The 20,018-nt window shown below is 44.5% G+C and overlaps 2 protein-coding genes across 8 annotated transcripts in view; both read left to right on the top strand.

The window, feature by feature from the left end:
- Positions 1–5,352, top strand: part of usp45 (ubiquitin specific peptidase 45) — a 40,680-nt gene extending 35,328 nt beyond the window's left edge. For 5 of the 6 annotated variants that reach the window (XM_056443884.1, XM_056443883.1, XM_056443880.1 and 2 more), the window contains 5 exons: positions 348–957; positions 1,688–1,785; positions 1,925–2,011; positions 2,133–2,277; positions 3,273–5,352. In XM_056443884.1, coding sequence (XP_056299859.1) covers positions 348–957; positions 1,688–1,785; positions 1,925–2,011; positions 2,133–2,277; positions 3,273–3,403 — 1,071 coding nt within the window. In that variant the 3' untranslated portion in view covers positions 3,404–5,352. The remainder of the gene's footprint in view (positions 1–347; positions 958–1,687; positions 1,786–1,924; positions 2,012–2,132; positions 2,278–3,272) is intronic. The other variant, XM_056443882.1, reaches the window with a different exon arrangement.
- A 7,692-nt stretch (positions 5,353–13,044) lies between these two features.
- Positions 13,045–19,846, top strand: pnisr (PNN-interacting serine/arginine-rich protein). 2 transcript variants are annotated; one of them, XM_056444725.1, is made up of 13 exons: positions 13,045–13,095; positions 13,589–13,688; positions 13,857–14,033; positions 14,334–14,584; positions 14,964–15,126; positions 15,294–15,353; positions 15,788–15,984; positions 16,137–16,271; positions 16,382–16,481; positions 17,083–17,136; positions 17,544–17,738; positions 17,928–19,011; positions 19,465–19,846. In XM_056444725.1, the coding sequence occupies exons 2-13, from the start codon at positions 13,601–13,603 to the stop codon at positions 19,496–19,498; spliced, it is 2,538 nt and encodes an 845-aa protein (XP_056300700.1). In that variant the 5' UTR covers positions 13,045–13,095; positions 13,589–13,600; the 3' UTR covers positions 19,499–19,846. The 2 variants fall into 2 exon arrangements, 1 of the variants encoding a protein (XP_056300700.1); XR_008835460.1 differs by lacking the exons at positions 16,137–16,271; positions 16,382–16,481; positions 17,083–17,136; ... (1 more) ...; positions 17,928–19,011; positions 19,465–19,846 and having other exon boundaries at positions 14,334–14,520; positions 15,788–15,816.
- Positions 19,847–20,018: the final 172 nt, after the last annotated feature.

The following is a 20,018-nucleotide window of genomic DNA, read 5'->3' as shown; positions in this document are numbered from 1 at the left end:
AACAACAGTAGAAACACATGTCAAACATGGCGTCATGGCAAATACACTCAGCGCTGATGTTTACCAGATGTGTAATCATCACTACATTGTTTACCCTCTGAAGAATTTCACAGCTACGACACACCCTATTTGTTTATTTGTCAATAAAGTGTGTGCCCTTGCAGAAAAAGCCACAAAGTGAACAAGTGCTTTACTGACAACGTAAATGTTGTTGTTTTCTTCACATTTGATCAGCGTGATCAATTCTAGTGTCGGCAGTTTGGGAATCCAGATGCTTTTTGAGCGTGAAGTCTTCATGTAAATGTGTCTGGAAGGGTCTCAATGCGCCCGTTTGTTCTCTCCCCAAGAAGCCGCCGAACAGGAGGTCCTCGAGCTCCATGGAGGAGAAGAGAGCCAGCGGCAGTGAGGGGGGGGGCGTCGCCGCCCGACCGGCTCGAGGCGTCTCCGTCTGCAAGATGGCCACCGCCGGCAGCCTGTCGGACGGCAGCGAAAGAGACTCGGCCGCTCAGGACAGCAGCAACGACGCCGACAGCGAGGCCTCGGAGAGCGAGTGTTCCCCGCGGCCCTTTTCCTCCGGCCGCGGCCACGGACACCTGTCCTCCACCCTCACCCCTTCCCCGACGCCCGTCTCCGCCCCCTCCTCGACGAGGCAGAGCGGCGCCGTGGAGCAGCTCGTCACCGGAGTGTCCAAAGTCAACCTGGGCTTCACTTCTGGGGACGGCGCCCCGGAGGAGCCGGGGGAAGCGCAGTCGCGAGACAACCTCCACCGTCAGCACCACCACCAGGGGGCGTTCCAGGCGCTGTCCCACAGCTACATCCCCAGGTCCAAGGAGTGCTCCATCCAGTCCTGCCTGCACCAGTTCACCTCCGTGGAGCTGCTGATGGGCAACAACAAGCTGCTGTGTGAGAGCTGCACCGAGCGCCGGCAGAAACAGCTGCGCAAGAGCAGCGCGGCCGGTGAGACCAACACATCTGGAAAGACGAAGGGCTTTGAGGATGCGCCGCGATGAGTTGATGTGGTGTCAAATACGTCCCATAATATTTCTAACTAATGCCAAATGATTACCTTCGCATTGAAAATGCCGGAAGGTAATGTTTTGATCGCCGTTTATTTATTTATTTGTATGCGTGTTACTCGCATAACACAAAAAGTATTAAACCGAATCGCATGAAATTTGGTGGGATGATTGGTTATTATCCGGGGACCATTTGATTAGATTGTGGGATCAATCAGGTCAAAGGTCAAGGTCATGAAAAGGTCAACATCTTCTTTTTACCATAGCGCGGTCATTTTTTATCCAATTGGCAGCAACTAATGCCAAAATGTTCATAATTCAATGCCCAATCTTGTGATATGCGAAGGTATGCGCTCTACCGAGTGCCCGTTCTAGTTGTACATGTGATCATCTACATCACAGGTTGTCAATAGGAAAACCCTTAAAGCGATGCTTGAGTTTGTGTTTGTGCACATCAGAGCACATTATGAATATATTATAAATATAAATAAATATACATTATAAATCTACTATCTCAATCCAGATGTTCGTAGGATCCTGTCATGAAGACTTGTCAGTATTCGTCTTCACTCAATCACTCAAATTCACGACTTTGTTTTGTTAGCTCGAACAAAACAGAATTGTGTTTTTTAACAGCTGTCATTTCTGTGTGTTTTGTGTTGTTGGCGTAGACAAGAAGGTGGAGAACATCTACACCAGCGCCAGGAAGCAAATCCTGATCTCCTTGCTGCCTCCTGTCATCACACTGCATCTGAAACGCTTCCATCAGGTGAGCAGCCTGCCTATTGTTTGTTTTATTGTTGCACATAGTCACACGTTGTTCCTTTGTGTATCCCAAACAGTGATGTTATGGGAATTGTGTTCGGCCAAAATGTTTAAGTGCTGTTGTTCCGTTGTTGTATCTCAAGGCGGGGATGAACCTGCGAAAAGTAAACCGCCATGTGGACTTTCCCCTGATCCTGGATCTGGCTCCGTTCTGTTCGGCATACTGCAAGGTGAAATATACTCTGTGTGCTTCTCTTCTACGTGACACCACTACTTTACTGGTTTCTAAACGTTCTACTTGTTAATCTCTTTTTCCTCTTTTTCTCTAACACTCCTCCTTTTTTCTTCTAGAACCTGGCAGCCGATGAGCGTGTCCTCTACAGCCTGTATGGGATTGTGGAACATAGCGGCTCAATGCGGGGGGGCCACTACACTGCTTATGTCAAAGTGCGCGCTCCCCAGAGGAAAACGGATCAGCACCACAGGAACCTGTCAGGTCAGGGTTTGACTCTCTTGATCTCCTCCGAGACCTTTTACCCATGTTCTGATGTTCTGTGTGTGTGTGTGTGTGTGTGTGTGTGTGTGTGTGTGTGTGTGTGTGTGTGTGTGTGTGTGTGTGTGTGTGTGTGTGTGTGTGTGTGTGTGTGTGTGTGTGTGTGTGTGTGTGTGTGTGTGTGTGTGTGTGTGTGTGTGTGTGTGTGTGTGTGCTGTTCATGAAAGCTGTTCAGTAAAGGCCTGACTCCCCGTGACCTTGAACATTTCCTCTTCAAAGGGTTAGGATGAATAGAGTTCTCTGTGCTCTATAGATCCATGTCTTCTCTTTTTTCTGTTCTTCTCATAGCGGTAGTTCAGAGTAGGTAAAAGCCAACCGCCGAGTAACCGGCAGATGAAGAATACACATAAGAGACAACGTTAAAAAGAACAGCCAGAAGATTCTCACTCCGTGTTAGGGCGAGTACCTTCAAGTTAAGTTGTTGTTCAGAGAGGACAACATTTAAAAAACGATTTCTCCACGAATTGTGCGAGGAATGACAGACATAAATATTTAGATCAGATTTTGTTCAGAGTTGTTCATCTATATGGTCACTTCCAGAAAGGTGCACGCAATAGTGACCTTCTCTCAAACACACACACACACCTAAATGTTAAATGGACCTGTACCTGTAGAGCGCTTTTCTAGTCTTCCGACCACTCAAAGCACTTTAACACGACATGACATCATTCACACCCTCCCCCTGGTTTAAGGCGCTCTGCACTGGCCTCACCATTAGGCCCGGTGGTTGCCGCCTGATTAATTGTCGAAGCCCAGTACGCCTGGAGAAGAGTTAAAGTGTTACATGTTACATTTAGCTTTGTTGTTGTGGAGCCATCCTCTCAGAGCTCGTCTACATACACTGAACAAGATTGTTTACCCACACTGGACACAATAATGACATGTGTGTGTGTGTGTGTGTGTGTGTGTGTGTGTGTGTGTGTGTGTGTTTGTTTCAGGTGCGAGGGAAGCCGGCAGCAGCTTCCAGGGCCAGTGGGTGTACATCAGTGACACCACCGTTCAGACGGTACCAGAGTCCCGGGTACTCAACTCTCAGGCATACCTGCTCTTCTACGAGGAACTGCTGTAATGGGACCAGCAACAGTATTTTCCCCTAGATGTCGGTTTTGCTTTGCAGTGTTGTCAGTTTTTTTATGTCCATGCCTGTACTCCTCATACCCTATCTGTGTGTAAGGAGGGACGAAAAGGGAAAAACTTCACTGTTCACACATTTGTCTTACGGGATGGGAATGAACGTTTTGCAAAGACAATTATTTGATTTTCCAGTTTTCAAAAATCCATCCCTTGAAAAAAATAAAAAGATAAAGGAAAAGAAGAGGTCTGGAGAAAAGCGTGTGGCTGAACTGGAGCCGTTCTTTTTGTTTTGTCTCCGTCACGATCAGGTGCCTGAGATACCAACTGCATGAAGGCCTTTTTCTACAGGAAATAAACAGGACATGCTCTCGGTTGTTTCTGGCTATGGTTGATGGGTAGATGGTTGGAAACGGCGGGATGAAGATGAACTCCGACTGGTTTGTGCTGTAGATGGAGCGTGAGGACAAGCAGCAGTATCACTGGTGACCGAGTTCATGTCGTGCATCTGGGAATCTTGAGCACTAATAATGCAGCGTTAAAGGAGCAGTGTGTATGATTTAGGGGGGGGGGGGTCTATTGGCAGAAATGGTTTTCCCTGGTCTGTAATCAGTAACGTAGAAGTCCTTCACATCTCCTCTTCACCGAGTCATCGGCTGTAGATTAGAAGTGGGCGTAGTCGTCGTGACTGCACCCGTCTGCTTGTGGGCTGGTGTTACGAAGCCTGGATTTCAGCGTGTTGGCCGTCGCCATCTTGGTTTCTGCCAGCGAGTGAGCGGAGGCCACCGCATTTGGACTGCCGAGGAGCAACGCAGGGAAGAAAGAGATTTTCTCGTTTTGACTTTACCTGAAGGCCACCGTAGTTCTCTGTCGCTTGTGGAAAGGGGGGGGGGGGGTATTGTCTCAGTCCTTACCCTCTGTATGTATGCTAATGATGAACATGTTGTCATTTACCTCGCCGTACTGGTTTCAATTGTTACACATGGCACCTTTTAAAGAACAGCACAACAATTATGCTACCGCCTCCTTTGAAAAGTGTTTTTTTCTTTTGTTACATCAGAATGTAAACATGCGAGACGATCAGTTAATTACATTTGCCAAAGAAGAGTTTCGCAGCCGCAAATCAGACAGAGCAGAGAATCCAAAACACACGGAGGGGTTTGCTTCAACCAGTTTATTTAACGTTTGTTCTCTCGAGGTCGTCAGCGCGGTTCTCGATGTTTGTCGGAGCAACAAAGCACCTCGTCTGCCTTCATTGTGTTCAGCGCTCCTGCTGCTGTATCTCACTCACGGACCCTTTGAATTGTTCAACTAAGCGCTGTGACTATCCATCATTCTATCAGTAAGGTTAAACCAGACATAACTTTAACTAACGCCTGACTAGAATAGAAAATGGTAATGTGCATGGGGTTAATGTAAAAAAAAAAAAAATGAATGTATTGCTTATTCTTGAAATGTCTGTAAAAATGAGCTGTTCATCTTTTTCTATGAAAATATTTTTGAAAAAGAAAAGGTTGTTGGACATTTGACAAAACGGTAGAAAGAACTTGGCTGGTCTAACGGTTTTTTTCTTCCTTTCTATTTCAATCTTCTTTATTTTTTTTTTAAACGAGGACAAATTCAGTGCCTGTGCTTCAGGTTTAAGAAACCTGTGCACGGTGAGAGGAAAATGTATGCAGAAGAAAATGCAAAGATGGATATGTGTGACATAACTGTGTACAGTATAAGTTACTGTAAGCAACACATAATAAAGAGTATATGTAATTGTACATAATAGAAAACGATACAAAACCACGGTGCTTCGGGTGTGCAGTTTTTTTCCCTCAAGACGGATTTTTTTTCTTTCCAGAAGGTCCTTTCAATGTCATTTCTGAAAAGATTTCAACATTTGGAATGAGTAAAACTGCAAACTGTATTCAAAGAAAATAAATCTAATTTATGAATATCCACAGGACTCGTCTTTCTCTGTGTGCGTTCGCCCCAATGGAGATCATAGGGGTTGTCGTCCCTCTCCGGCTGTCGCTGTGGGTCCCGCGGTGCCACGTTCAGCCCGTCTTCACCGGTGATCGGCCCTGACGGGTGCAAAGCAGCGCCGCTTCAGAACATGTCGCGAGCTGGTGAAGAGGAGGTGGGTGTGGAATCAGGAAAAGGGCAACGTCCAAAAACAGAGACCCCCGCCCCCCTGTCCCCACACGCTGTGACATCCCAGCCGAGCTGCTGGAACATTGAAACAGGTTGTCAGGCCACCAACAACAAAAAAGAGCAAATGGTTTCTGAAATGCATTTGTCTATTTTTAAAGTGAGGGGGGGGGGAATGAAAGGCCCCCCATCATCCCGGAGTGAGACGAGTGTGAGAAACTAATGCTGGAATGCTGCTTACTGTCTGCCCGCCTACCAGCAGTGGAGGTCACGTAGTACTGCTCTCACCACGAAGGCCATCGGCACCATCAGCCTCAGCAAGAGGTTGATCCACAACCCGGTCAACACGTTTTACACACACACACACGTCACCTACACTTATTAACACCAACAGAGCACATGACGGAGCACTGAACAACACCTGCAGATGACCCCTTCCAAAGACGGAGCATGTGTTGAATGGATTTCAGACCCTTTTTAGGCAAAGAGCAACACCCAGTTAGTCATCGGTGCACTACACTTAACACACTTGTATTTTGCGTAGCCTTTTTGTAGAAATCACACTCATCCATCTCTAATATTGGACTACCACTGACAATGTGGATCATTGTTGTCTTTATTTTGCCGTTTAAATGTATCCACCAACACGTGCTTAGTGTTTGCTGCCCTCTACTGATACGGACATATTTAATGATGAGGATAATAATGTTAATCTTATTTGTAGAGCACGTCGTACTAGAAATACAGATCAAATGGCTTTTACGTGAAAAGAAAACGGAGAAAGAATGAACTTAAAACTGGGAAAACTAGAATGGGCACTCGGTAGAGCGCATACCTTCGCATATCACAAGATTGGGCATTGAATTATGAACATTTTGGCATTAGTTGCATGCCAATTGGACAAAAATGTATCGTGCTATGGTAAAAAAAGAGTTTGACCTTTCCATGACCTTGACCTTTGACCCGATTGATCCCAAAATCTAATCAAATGGTCCCCGGATAATAACCAATCATCCCACCAAATTTCAGGCGATTCAAGAACATTTTGACCTGTTCATGACCTTTGACCCGATCGATCCCAAAATCTAGTCAACTGGTCCCCGGATAATAAACAATCATCCCACCAAATTTCATGCGATTCGGTTCAATACTTTTTGAGTTCTGCGAAAGATTTTGACCTGTTCATGACCTTTGACCTTTGACCCGATCGATCCCAAAATCTAATCAACTGGTCCCCGGATAATAAACAATCATCCCACCAATTTTCATGCGATTCGGTTCAATACTTTTTGAGTTCTGCGAAAGATTTTGACCTGTTCATGACCTTTGACCTTTGACCCGATCGATCCCAAAATCTAATCAACTGGTCCCCGGATAATAAACAATCATCCCACCAAATTTCATGCGATTCGGTTCAATACTTTTTGAGATTTGCGAATAACACGCATACAAATAAATAAATAAATAAATAAATACACAGCGATCAAAACATAACCTTCCGGCATTTTCAATGCGAAGGTAATAAGATGCAAAATATAACACACGTTGTAAAATATACTAGGGACTTTTTGAAAATGGATATGGGAAAGTAGTTTGGGTCAATTCAGTTATTTTATATAGCCCAATATCACAAATGACTAATTGTCCTCATAGGGCTTTACAATCTGTACACATACGACATCCCTGACCTTTGACCTCACATCGGATCAGGAGAAACAGGAGGATCCCTCTCCAGGATGGACAGAAGAATAGATGTCATGTGTACAAGCATTACAGAGTTACATAAACCATACCTGCAAAGTGCAAACTTGTCACCTTTCAGTGAAATTCACCGTTTTGAAATCAAAATAGGTCATCCAAGTGAATCGTGTAGATCCGAAGAATTTGGGGGGGGGGGGGGGGGCTCAACTGGCCGGCCGGCGTTTATGAGATTGGAGTGAGACACGGAGAAAATGTGGTGTGGTGATCTTCGCAATAAAACATCTTTGATGGGACGTGTCGAGTCTCGGCCAATCAGCGTTCAGATGTCGACAGAGTTTAGGGGGTTCGGGTTAGCTTGAATGTCACCCCGCTACATCTGCTGCTGTCACGCTGCACGGTGTATCGATACTAACAAAGTACCCGTACGTTAAACACGATGTGATTTATCATATTTGTTGTATCAATACTTCATTAAAAGAGCGCGGGATCAGAGCGCACGCGCTGCTCCGTGTCAAGTTGTCTGCACGCAATGCGCTGCGCAGCGCTCACAGCGAGTGGCGTGAAGTGGCGGAGCTTTTGAGACTTAAAGTCTTCAGCTTTAAAAAAAGAAGAAAAAGATGATTCCAGAAGTGAAATGTTTCAGTTCTTTGTCTCCAAGGCAGACAGTCTGTAAAGTTATGTAACTCTACAGCTGCTCATCCTGATGAACTCTGTATCATCTGGACAGATACAGACTAAAGGCCTCATAGTGTATAATCAATACTATGATGGAACCATGTAGTTTCATTAATATCTGGCTGTATTAATACTAATAATACTGCCATTTATTAAGTGTTGAAAAAGTTGGGAAAAAGTGAACCATACAGATGTTTTATTTATTACTATTATAGATAAATATACCAGTATCGTATTTATGGTATCATATTGTTTTTATGGTATTGTATCGAATTCTGGTATCATGATATTTATGGCAGGTATCGTATAGAAGTTATAATGTTAGTGACAGCCAGGTAGAGGCAGAGCAGACTCAAGGAACAGAGTCATGGCTCAGCAGAGCTCACGAGTCCTTGTTGTTCAGGCCAAAGAAAGGGAAGTTGGTTTATGAATGACTTTAACCATATGATATATAATGACAACGCACATTTTTTATTACTATCATTATATCATTAATAATATTTCTACTTCATACATTTTGTTGTAAAACTAAACAGCTAACAATATTATTAGATTAATCAATTAGTTGCTTAAGAGACGAAAAAAATGAACAAAATTGTTGATAATAATTTCACTTTAAATAATTAAAAAACATTTTATGGTTCCAGCTTCTTAAATTTGAAGATGTGCTACTTTTCCAATTTTCCTAATTTGAATGATTTTAAAATAGTGTTATATTTGTGTTCGCCAGTAGGGGGCAGTAGTGGGTTTTGCCATGACTGGTGTCGTAATTCTTGTCTTAAACAAACAAGTTAGACCAGCGTAACACAGACAGTGACGCAGCTGTTGATGCGAGTCTCTTGTTGGTGTTTACAGGTGAGAAACGTACATAAGCACCATATATACACTACCGTTCAAAAGTTTGGGATCACCCAGACAATTTCGTGTTTTCCATGAAAACTCACACTTTTATTTATCATATGAGTTGCAAAATGTATAGAAAATATAGTCAAGACATTGACAAGGTTAGAAATAATGATTTGTATTTGAAGTATTAATTTTTTTCTCCAAACTTTACTTTCGTCAAAGAATGCTCATTTTGCAGCAATTACAGCATTGCAGACCTTTGGCATTCTAGCTGTTAATTTGTTGAGGTAATCTGTTGAAATGTCACCCCACGCTTCCTGAAGCACCACAAGTTGGATTGGCTTGATGGGCACTTCTTGCGGACCATACGGTCAAGCTGCTCCCACAACAGCTCAATGGGGTTGAGATCTGGTGGCTGTGCTGGCCACTCCATTACAGAAAGCATACCAGCTGCCTGCTTCTTCCCTCAATAGTTCTTGCACAATGTGGAGGTGTGCTTTGGGTCATTGTCCTGTTGGAGGAGGAAATTGGCTCCAATCGAGCGCTGCCCACAGGGTATGGCATGGCGTTGCAAAATGGAGTGATAGCCTTCCTTATTTAAAATCCCTTTTACCTGGTACAAATCTCCCACTTTACCAGCACCAAAGCAGCCCCAGACCATCACATGACCTCCACCATGCTTGACAGATGGTGTCAGGCACTCTTCCAGCATCTTTTCACCTGTTCTATGTCTCACAAATGTTCTTCTGTGTGATCCAAACACCTCAAACTTGGATTCATCTGTCCAGAACACCTTTTTCCAATCTTCCTCTGTCCAATGCCTGTGTTCTTTTGCCCATACCAATCTTTTCTTTTTATTGGCCAGTCTCAGATATGGCTTTTCTTTGCCACTCTGCCTAGAAGGCCAGCATCCCGAGTCGCCTCTTCACTGTCGACGTTGACACTGGCGTTTTGGGTACCATTTAAAGAAGCTGCCAGTTGAGGACCTGTGAGGCGTCTATTTCTCAAACTAGAGACTCTAATGTACTTGTCTTCTTGCTGAGTTGTGCACCGGGGCCTCCCACTTCTCTTTCTGCTCTGGTTAGAGCCCGTTTGTGCTGTTCTCTGAAGGGAGTAGTACACACCGCTGTAGGAAATTTTCAGTTTCTTTGCAATTTCTCGCATGGAACAGCCTTCATTTCTAAGAACAAGAATAGACTGGCGAATTTCACATGAAAGTTCTTTTTTTCTGGCCATTTTGAGAGTCTTATCGAACCCACAAATGTGTTGCTCCAGATAATCAACTAGCTCAAAGGAAGGCCAGTTTTATAGCTTCTCTCATCAGCAAAACAGTTTTCAGCTGTGCTAACATAATTGCACAAGGGTTTTCAAGGGTTTTCTAATAATCCATTAGTCTTCTAAGGCGATTAGCAAACACAATGTACCATTAGAACACTGGAGTGATAGTTGCTGGAAATGGGCCTCTATACACCTATGGAGATATTTCATTAGAAACCAGACGTTTCCACCTAGAATAGTCATTTACCACATTAACAATGTATAGAGTGTATTTCTGATTGATTTAATGTTATCTTCATTGAAAAAAACAATGCTTTTCTTTGAAAAATAAGGACATTTCTAAGTGATCCCAAACTTTTGAACGGTAGTGTATATTATTGTTATGTTCGCTCGCTTTTATATTTTGACAGTTATTAACTGTGTAGAAGTTAAAGTGAAGACAGTTAATTAAGGCTAGCGCCGTTTAGCTAGCGGATGTTAATCGCGCGCTAGCGTTTTAGTACCATTGTACAATGGTCTGCTGGCCTGAGAATTACATTGTTCCATGAAAGATTAGATAGTTACATGTTGTGTCCCGTGACAGATATAAACAGTAGTATGCACACACATAAGTACATATATACATACACAACATGTACATGCATATAAAGTTTAAACAGGTTTCCTGGTGGAAGTCACTTGTCAGTGCCTTCGATCTCCGTGACCTTGTCCGTCACCATGGAAACATTGTCACATGACATGTAAGTACTCTGGTACTGTGCTGTGACGTCACTCGACTAGTGACGTCACGAAGCACCGAACCAGAGTCTGTATATAGAAGTGATTTCCAGCAGGAATTCAGTGTGTGAATCTCACAGAAACCCCCCCACCCCTTCTCCATTCAGCCAATTCCCGGGGTGGGGGCCTCTGATGAGATATCACAGACAGGGTGGGTGGGAAGGTTTATTATATATTATTGGTTATTGGATAAAATAAGGAACAAAAGGAATTAATTTCTAAAATAATTTAGAAATTAAAAAAATTCAAAAAGTGTTCAAGTGCACACAATTCAGGAAGTTACTTGATTTGTAAAATAGTGTAACGTGAGACTTGTTAACCTGTGATTGTCGCTCAAGTGGGCCGTAGAGATTTCTCTGAATGGGCCTCGCTCCTATTCACACCTGGGCCCATGCAAAATAAATTTTACTGAATATTTCAAGGTGTGGCAGCCATATATATATATGTGGATATATATATATATATATATATATATACATCTATTATATTCTTATTAGAAGGGTTTGTGGGCACTGACTTAGTCAGAGCAGAGGACCCCCACCCCGTTGTCACTTTTTTCACCCCTCATGAGTTTGCAGGTATGATAAACACATTCAGTGAACATGACAGAGTGTATGAATAGTTCGTAGTAGGCATGGTCCACGATCCAGACCTCCACAATCCATGAGACGGAAGGAGGTAGAGGGGGTGGGGGGCATCAGCAGGGCCATGGCAGGTCCAAATGGATAATGATAATCATAGTTTGTTACGTCACTTCATCACTCTCACACCCTGCTGGGTCTGTCGATGCCTCTGCTTCCTTCAATAAACTCCATGGATATTTGGTGGAATTTCATGAAAACACAGAGCAGATGTAGTGGTCAATAAGTCAGTTCAACGACAGACTGCAGAGGAGTCGAACACAGTTGATTCTCCTGATGGAGGGAAGAGTGTTGTGGTCGACGAGTGGGTGAACATGCAGAGGGTCTGATTATGGTGTCACTGGGATCAATAGATTCTGGAAGCGAAAACCTATTTGGGTCAAAAGTCAGTTGATTATACCATGGATTACCAAGGGAAAAAAATAATGTAGTTTAAGTGCACAATTTACATTTGTGCGCTCAAACATGCGGAGGACCACTGCATGCGTTTTCTAGTCATGTTGTATAAAAGATGGACTAAAATGCACTTTCCAACTGAAAATCATGTTACTGCTAAGTGGCCGTATGGCACTGCGACCTTCTCCATATTACTACAAGAATTCAATTCAGTTTATTTGTATAGCCCATTTTCACAAATTACAAATTTGTCTCAATTCAAGAAGAAGGATTGCTTTACAATCTGTACATATAGACATCCCTCCTGTCCCAGAACCTCACATCGGATCAGGAAAAACTCCAAAACAACCCTTCACGGGGGAAAAAAGGGAAGAAACCTTCAGGAGAGCAACAGAGGAGGATCCCTCTCCAAGATGGACAGAAGAATAGATGTCATGTGTACAAATGAATCATTATACACAGATTAAAACAACAAGAAACCGTGTACAGATGTTTTACTTCAGCTGAAACTCAACATATGATAGTGTGCATATGTCTACTCTTCTTAACTCTCATTGTAAGTCCAAATCCACACAATTGAATTTTAGTTTTGATTGATTATATTAAATATGTATAGGCAGACAGTCATGGTACTTTTGGTCCATAATAATATATGTTGTATTTATTACAGCAATCGTCTGAGTGACTTCTATAGAAGTTTTAAATGTGTTCAACATTATTGTGCTCATCAGCATCTGAATGTCTCGCGGTCCCTATGCTGCCTTCATGTGTCACTCGTAAGTTAGAGTGTGAAGTCAAATTCGTCGGAGCGCTCGGAAATACCGCCGACATGTTTGCAGCTGATGGTTTAACGAAGTAATTCACCCCCAAAGTCTGCCTAAAATAAACCAAGACGAGTTGCATTGTAGAAACAGTCACATTACTTAGAGGGATCTGGCTGATTAATGTGATTATTTAGTTGTTTTTGACTAAAACCCCCCCAGAAATCGAGGATTCAATTTTGTATTTGATGATATGCTTCGCGTGTTGGAGTTGACGTTATAAAAACGATGGGAAAGCCTAAGTGTTAAAAAAAAAACGACGCAATTTTGGAATAGAAAAGAGTAAATGGCAAATAGTATAAATTCCCGACCGCCCCTGAAGGCAGCAGTACTTCTATGCACACTTCCTCCGAGTAGTTGCGGAGCAGCCATTTTGATTCTGAACCGCAGAGCTGGAGAGAACCCGTCTGGAAAAGGTGGGGACTACGTTACTCTAAGCACAGCGCAACGTTTATCTCCCACTTCCCCAACAGCGTATATTTTAACTTCAATGTTCACGCACATTTGTTCATCCGGTAACCTAAATGATGCAACTATCATAGCTTTTTACATTTTTTATAGCTTAGCTCACGTTAGCTTGGGCTAGCTTCCTTAGCTCCCCATTGCATGACAACAGGCAGTTTACGAGGTTGAGATCTCACCGGCCAAGAGTGTATTTCAGTATCATGCGTCATGAATGACACAGTATGTCTCCCCATACCACATAGCATTAGTGTTGGCTTCCACCACGAACTTGGGGGAGTGGTGTCCAGCTAACGAAACGCTAAATACAGCTCCCCGGTCAGCTAGATGAAGCTAACCGTTGCTCTTTTCTGGCCGTTAGAGGAGAGCCAAGTGTAATGTTGCAGCCCCCTTCACGTAAAAACAGATGGTGTACATATCTAACTCTAGCTGGCCTTGATATTTCAGATCCAGAGAGTGATGTGGGACCAGGGAGGACAGCCCTGGCCGCAGTGGCCTCTGAGCCAGCAGCAATGGATGCAGACTTTCCAGCACCAGCAAGATCCAGGTTTGTGGATGATGTGCATGCCACTATGCACGCTTTTTTCTGCAAAAGAAGTGTGCATCCCCTGCAAACAGGGCATTTTTGCACATCTACCCACTGATGAGATTGCTTGGGTTTCACGAGACCTTTAACAACTTCTGCTTGACTGTTCGTTTTCCTCGCCGTGTGCAGGTCAAGTGGACTGGGCTGCCCTGGCACAAGCATGGATTGCCCAAAAAGATTCGACAGGGCCAGAGCCGAAAAACATTCAACCCAATGGCCAGGACATCCCTGGCCTTGAATCAGTTGGACCAGGCAACCATGGCGCCTTCCAGGGTGACCCAGCATTTGGCCGAATGTGGCAGCCAGGTAGAGTTGTAACCCCTTTGATCACTTCAAGTTTCACCAATTTCTTTTATTATTTTGTTCTGAACTGTTTTCTCCTGTTTGGGAAATGGTGCAGGAAAAAGTCAGTACATTCAGTCGTACGGCTTACTATCATTCATTAGACTGAAGAGATGGAGCGTGATTTCGCATACATGTTGTCTCATGTTTATGCACTTGGATAGACTGCTGGAGATACCCAGTACCTTCGAGTACATTTTGGGAAGAAGAAACATTCTTGAGCATTGCTTTGTTTCTGTTTATTAATGATGTTGTCAAATACAGAATGGGGATTGCATGGCCAGCCGCCGCCGCCGCCTCCGCCTCCACCACCGCCCCCCGAACAGGCCTGGATCCCTCCAGGGTCAGGACCGATGGATGTGGTGAACCCCAGCGAGGACAGCAACAGCCAGGACAGCGTGGAGTTCAACGCTGAAGCCCACCACGGGGTTTACCCCCAGAACAGCCATGGGTATGGGGCACAGCCCGACAGCTACGCCATGGCCCCCATGGCCATGAACCAGTTTGATTATCAGGTATGCAGATGCTACAGTATAAATTGTTGAAGCGTTTGAGTTTTAGTGTGACAACCAAGTAACTCGAGAAGGAGCAATCCATAGAAACTGTTCCGGGTCCCAGCATCTAGGTGTATCAGTCTTTGCTCTCTTGATGCGCTGCAGAGGAAAGTGTTGGCGTGTTGAGGATCCAGCATGGTTTGGTTGTATTTATTAGCAGATTTTTTTTTTTCTAAATCTTTTTTAAACCAAACAGACATTCTAGCCCAGTCAGGAGTGATGGATGGATGTCAGCTAACTAAATCTGGGGAAAGACAACGACGACCCGACACTGGCAGTTAACAGAGGACCTTATGTACTTTGAACTAGCTCTAATTTTCAGTTTGTGCTCTCTCCACAGCATGGAGCCGCCTCGTCCTTTGCCCCCACACCCACGGGCTTCCACCCCCCCTACTGGCAGGGTCCTCCACAGACCAGACGAGATACCAGGCCACCCGGCTTCAGAGACCGTGCCAGATCTCCCATCCAGCTCCCTGTCAAACCGGAGGCCCCAGCACTGCTAGGTGAGTGTGCTTTCACCCAACTGCCGTCATATTGAGGATTTAGATTTTTAGGGTGAAGTTGTAATGCATTGTGACGTTTGAAAACCTCAATATAAGTTTTGAATGTCAAAAATGATATGTGGTACAGCCCTAAGTAAAATACAACACGGCTATTTTTTCTTTTTCAGCCACGTGTGGTCAGTGGAGCGGCTTTGAGCAAGGCAGCGAAGGGGAAAAACGCTTAGAGGGTAGGAGCATACAGGCCGTGTGGATTTTAACTGTCCGTACCCAAGCTGTGCTGCTGGTTCTGCATCTTGCCAAGCATCCGATTAGGCTATTTGATATGCTATTAATTAATTGAGTTATTTATTCAGCATATTTTGTCCGTTCTGTTATTTATCTGCTGTCAGGACAAAACAAGTAATTGATTGCACCCTTGAGCTTTAGGCAATCTGATGGGCCTTTAGTTTACTTTTTATTGACATGTTATAATCCAAATTATAAATTCAAGATGTTCAAATCATCAGCTCATTGTAGCCTGATTAACATATCAATCACAGTTTGGCTCAGGGTACTGTCAGCATGGTAAATGTTCATTTAGAAGTTGTTGTAAAAAAGTGTACACAGACTCAAACTGATCGGGTTAATGTATAACAAGTTATTTGTAACTTTTTTATTTCAGCCTTGGATGCAGTAAAAAGACGCACACTACCTGCATGGATCCGAGAGGGCCTCGAAAAGATGGACCGAGAGAAGCAGAAGAAGCTGGAGCAAGAGCGAATGGAGAAGGAGAGTTCGAAAGTGGCAAAAGTCGATCACAAAGAGCATGAGCCAGAAGAGGAAGGCGACGGGCCACGTCTTCCCCGCAAGAGCAAATTTGTAAGTTACACATTCCTGGCCTTGACAGTGAAGCGCTTTACCTGGAAAAACAGTGTACGCTTCCTGTGTTGCATTGGTGATGAAAGACTTTCAGTTTTCTCTGACACATGCTTGTTGATTTCCATATCTGTCCTCGCTCCTGAATGCATCAGGACAGTGACGATGAGGCGAATGATGACGATGACGAAAAGGTCTCCATCAAGAAAGAGTCTTCTGGCCGGAGCCCATCGCCTCCTGCAGAGGACAGTGAGCCTGAGATGACGGAGGAGGAAAAGGAGTTCCAGCTGGTCAGTTTGATCATTCAGATGATCCTTTTCTGCATCAAGACGGTTGTAGTTGAACAGACTGTTTTTGAAAAGAACATATTGGAAATAATGAATATCCTGTCGTCTTTTAGATGATCATCACAAAAACCCTTCTGACGGAGATCCTGCTTGAGGTCACCAATGAAGAGATCCAGCATGTGGCCAAAGAGACTCACCGCAAAGCCACTCGAGGTCTGCTCTTGATTTCTCCAGAGAACGCATCATCTATGCTTTTCACCAAGACACATTTAAATGTGAAGAGAATCCGTCACGTGCATAATCTATTTAAAACCCAACTCAATAATGTCCTGAGTGACATACATGGTCGTATGTCTGATGAGCATTTTCAACCATTCTCTGCTAATGCATCAGGAGGAGAGAGCAAAGCAACGCTTCTCACAAACACTATTTGAAACCCTGGTGTTCTGGTGAATGGTATTGAAGGTCCTGCTGAAAAACTATGATATGAGTGAATTATGTCTCAGTGCTGAATCTGACCAGCATCCACCGTTTTAGATGCAGTGGACCTCCTCCATTGAAGGGACTGTGCATTAGTACAGATTGGTCCTTTCCCTCCTGTGCGACTGTTGACTTGGATTGTTTGACAGCATTTTGTTTGTTAACCCTCTCTCTTTTCTCCAATTTTATTTCTTTTTTCTTTTCTCTTGTTACCAAAGGCAGCTCTTGTGAATAGTGCTTTACCTGTGACCCCCTTCTCTAGCGACTCTTGCCTAATGAGAAAATGGCTGTATGTGTTTTAACATGTTGTTCCTGTTGTTGATGTGAATCAAAGCTCCTGCAAAACAGCTGGCACAGTCAAGTGCACTGGCTTCTCTGACTGGTCTCAGTGAGTATCCCCTTTTCTGTCACTGGGAGGGGGGGGCGGGGCAATATTTACATTTTTAGTTAATGGCGGGGTGTTGGCAGGAACATCGGAAAAGCTGTTGGCAAAAGCCATAACACTCAAATCCTCTCCCTACTTTATAAGATTCATTTATTTTAGAAGTGGACTCTGAGTGATGGATTTGGGTTTTGATGATAGAAGCATGTTCTTGAAAACAAGGATATATTTTACGGGCTTTATGTATTAGTTGTTAAAGGGGTTATCAGTGTGAAATATCACGTTATGAGGAGTACGTCTCTTTCACTGGGACTTTGGTTTGGGATTGAGGGTTTTCAAAAGTGAAACCTGATTGTGAGAGTTTATCTTTGTCCTGACCAACACTCAACAACCCGGGGGTTCTGTTGTGGCAGGTGGGCTTGGTGACTACGGTTCCGATGAGAGCGAGGATGAGGACGAGCGGAGCGCGCAAGGCTCCGAATCCTCCGACACCGACGAGGAAGAGTTGCGCCACCGCATCCGAGAGAAGCAGGACGCCTTCCGTCGCAAAGAGCGGGAGACGCAGCAGCTGCAAGAAAAACAAGCACAGGAGGCTCTGCTTGCACGTGGTAGGAAGTGACGCTGATGTCTTTACAATGACATATCTGTGGAAATGCACACCGTGTGACCAGGAGTTAAAAGATCATATTTAATGCCGACTTGATCTCATCTTGAACATCACTCAAGATTCAAACTATAATTTGTGTGAAAGTCGTTGAGCTTTACAGTTTATTTTATATATTTGTTTGTTTCTACAGAAGAGATGGCGAAGGAGAGATTGAGCAGAGAAAAGGGGGATTATGATGAGGGCCAGCCAGAGAATCCACACAAACAGGAAGTAAAGGAGAGGGAGGCGGAGCCCTCGGTAGAGAGGCGTAGGTCCCGTAGTGAGAAGGAAGGCAGCGAGAGCAAGCACTCGGGCAGAGGGAAGGAGCGGTCACGGCGAGGCGCCAGCAGTTCCCCAGCCAACGGTCACAGCAGCAGCTCCCGCTCCACGTCCAGCCACAGCAGCCGGCGTTCTTCCTCCTCCTCGTCTTCCTCTTCCTCCACGTCGTCCCGCAGTTCATCGCGGTCCTCCTCCCCACAGAGGAAACGGAGGCGCAGCCGCTCCTCCTCCCACAAGGCTCGTAAGCGCAGCCGCAGCCACAGCAGCTCCCACAGGCATCGCAGTGAGAAGGTCAGGGACAGGAGGAGGAGCAGCGCTGAGAGATCAGGGCGCCACAAGAAGGAGCGCAGTGATTCCAGGGAGCGCCGGAGCCGCAGGAGTAGATCCAGATCCAGAGAGCGAGATCGAGCCAGGGCCCGGGCCAGAGAAAGCCGCAGCCGAGAGAGAGAGAAGGAAAAGGAGAAAGAGAAGGAAAGGAAAAGGAGCCGCGATGGCCGAGATAGCAGTCGCAGTCGTAGCAGCAAACGCAAGCAGAAGGCCTCCAGCAAAGACAGAGAGAGGGTGAGGGAGAGGAGTCACAGCCATGATAAAGACAAGAAGAAGAGGGAGAAAGAGTCTGATAAAAAGAGAGAAAAGCCAAAGGCCAAGGAGAAGGAGAAAGGAAGCTCTGTAGTTACCGAGGAGAATGGCAAATTGAAGAAGAGGAAAGAGAGTGACTCGTGCGCGGACTCTCAGAGTGACAAGCACTCTCGGCAGGAGAGCAAATCCAGCAAAAAGGGCTCCGCCAAAGCTAGCAAGAAGCGCTCCGACTCCGACTCCAGTAGGTCCCCGAGCCCGGAGGTTAGCAAGGAAAAGAAATCTAAAAAATCCAAACGTAGTCGCTCAAGGTCGACGGAAAAATGTCACAAGTCTGGTAAGAAGGCAAGCCGCAAACACAAGTCTAAGTCGCGATCAAGGTAGTATTCGTTTTTTTTCCTTTCTTTCTTACTGTATGTTTTCATTGTGTGTCTCGTTGTGATTTTACTGGAATCCTTTTTAATCTATATTTTTGCAATAACTTAAAGGCAAGCTATGACAATGTTCTGTCAACTGCAGTCACTTCTGCTTAACTGTGTGAGGTAACGTTTGGTGCAATAAAAGGTTTTAATGCTTCATGATGGTCTTATCTATCAAATGCAAAATGCCAGTTCTGAATGTCTAAGGATAGCGACGTGAATTCTCAACATCCGCCTGTTTAGTAGCGCCTCGTTAGAATGTGTCTTTCTGCCCACAAAGAAAGCCTTGCACTGGGTCTTGCATATTGTGTACAGTTTCTTTTGGTACTGTGGGGTGTGTGCATGTTTGTACTGTGCAGAGTGGGTACATGTGATTGGTGCAGTATTAATGTTGTGTCAACGCCTCTCTTCCAGGTCGACGTCCCCCTCCCGTCGTAGCAGACGCTGAGGAGCACAGTTAACCTCCTGATCTGTGCACTTTACCATTTTAAATTCCATGAGTTGAACAGGCTTGTCTCATTATAGAGGCAGTTGTGTAGGTGAACCCCCCTCGTACATCTTTCATCTTTGTAAATATATTGTTATTTTTAAAGTGTGACTGAAGAACAAGACTCTTTGACTGGTAGGAGTTTTCACTTGTATCATTATGCAAAGAGTTATCCTCACGTGCCCATGTGGACACTAAAAAAAATGTAAGAACACTCGAGTTGTACCATTTTAAACCATAATAGAATTAACTTTTTTTTCTTCCTCCAAACATTATTGTAAGATGTTCAATAAAACTGTTTGTTCATTGTCTTGCCTCAACGTCTCTTTTGTCAATGCTGCATACAACACAGTTACACGAGTAAGTCAACACCAAATCTCACAGGACCGAGAGCGGTACCTTGTGCGTGTATCGTGGTTCATATTGAAGCTGACTCGGCACTACAGGGTTAGAAATAAAAGGACAGAAATTGTCATCCTAC

Source organism: Pseudoliparis swirei, chromosome 22 (assembly GCF_029220125.1).
Source record: "Pseudoliparis swirei isolate HS2019 ecotype Mariana Trench chromosome 22, NWPU_hadal_v1, whole genome shotgun sequence".
In the NCBI taxonomy this organism is placed as follows: domain Eukaryota; kingdom Metazoa; phylum Chordata; class Actinopteri; order Perciformes; family Liparidae; genus Pseudoliparis; species Pseudoliparis swirei.
Note: the sequence above shows the minus strand (reverse complement) of the source record. Positions and strands in the feature narration are given on the sequence as shown.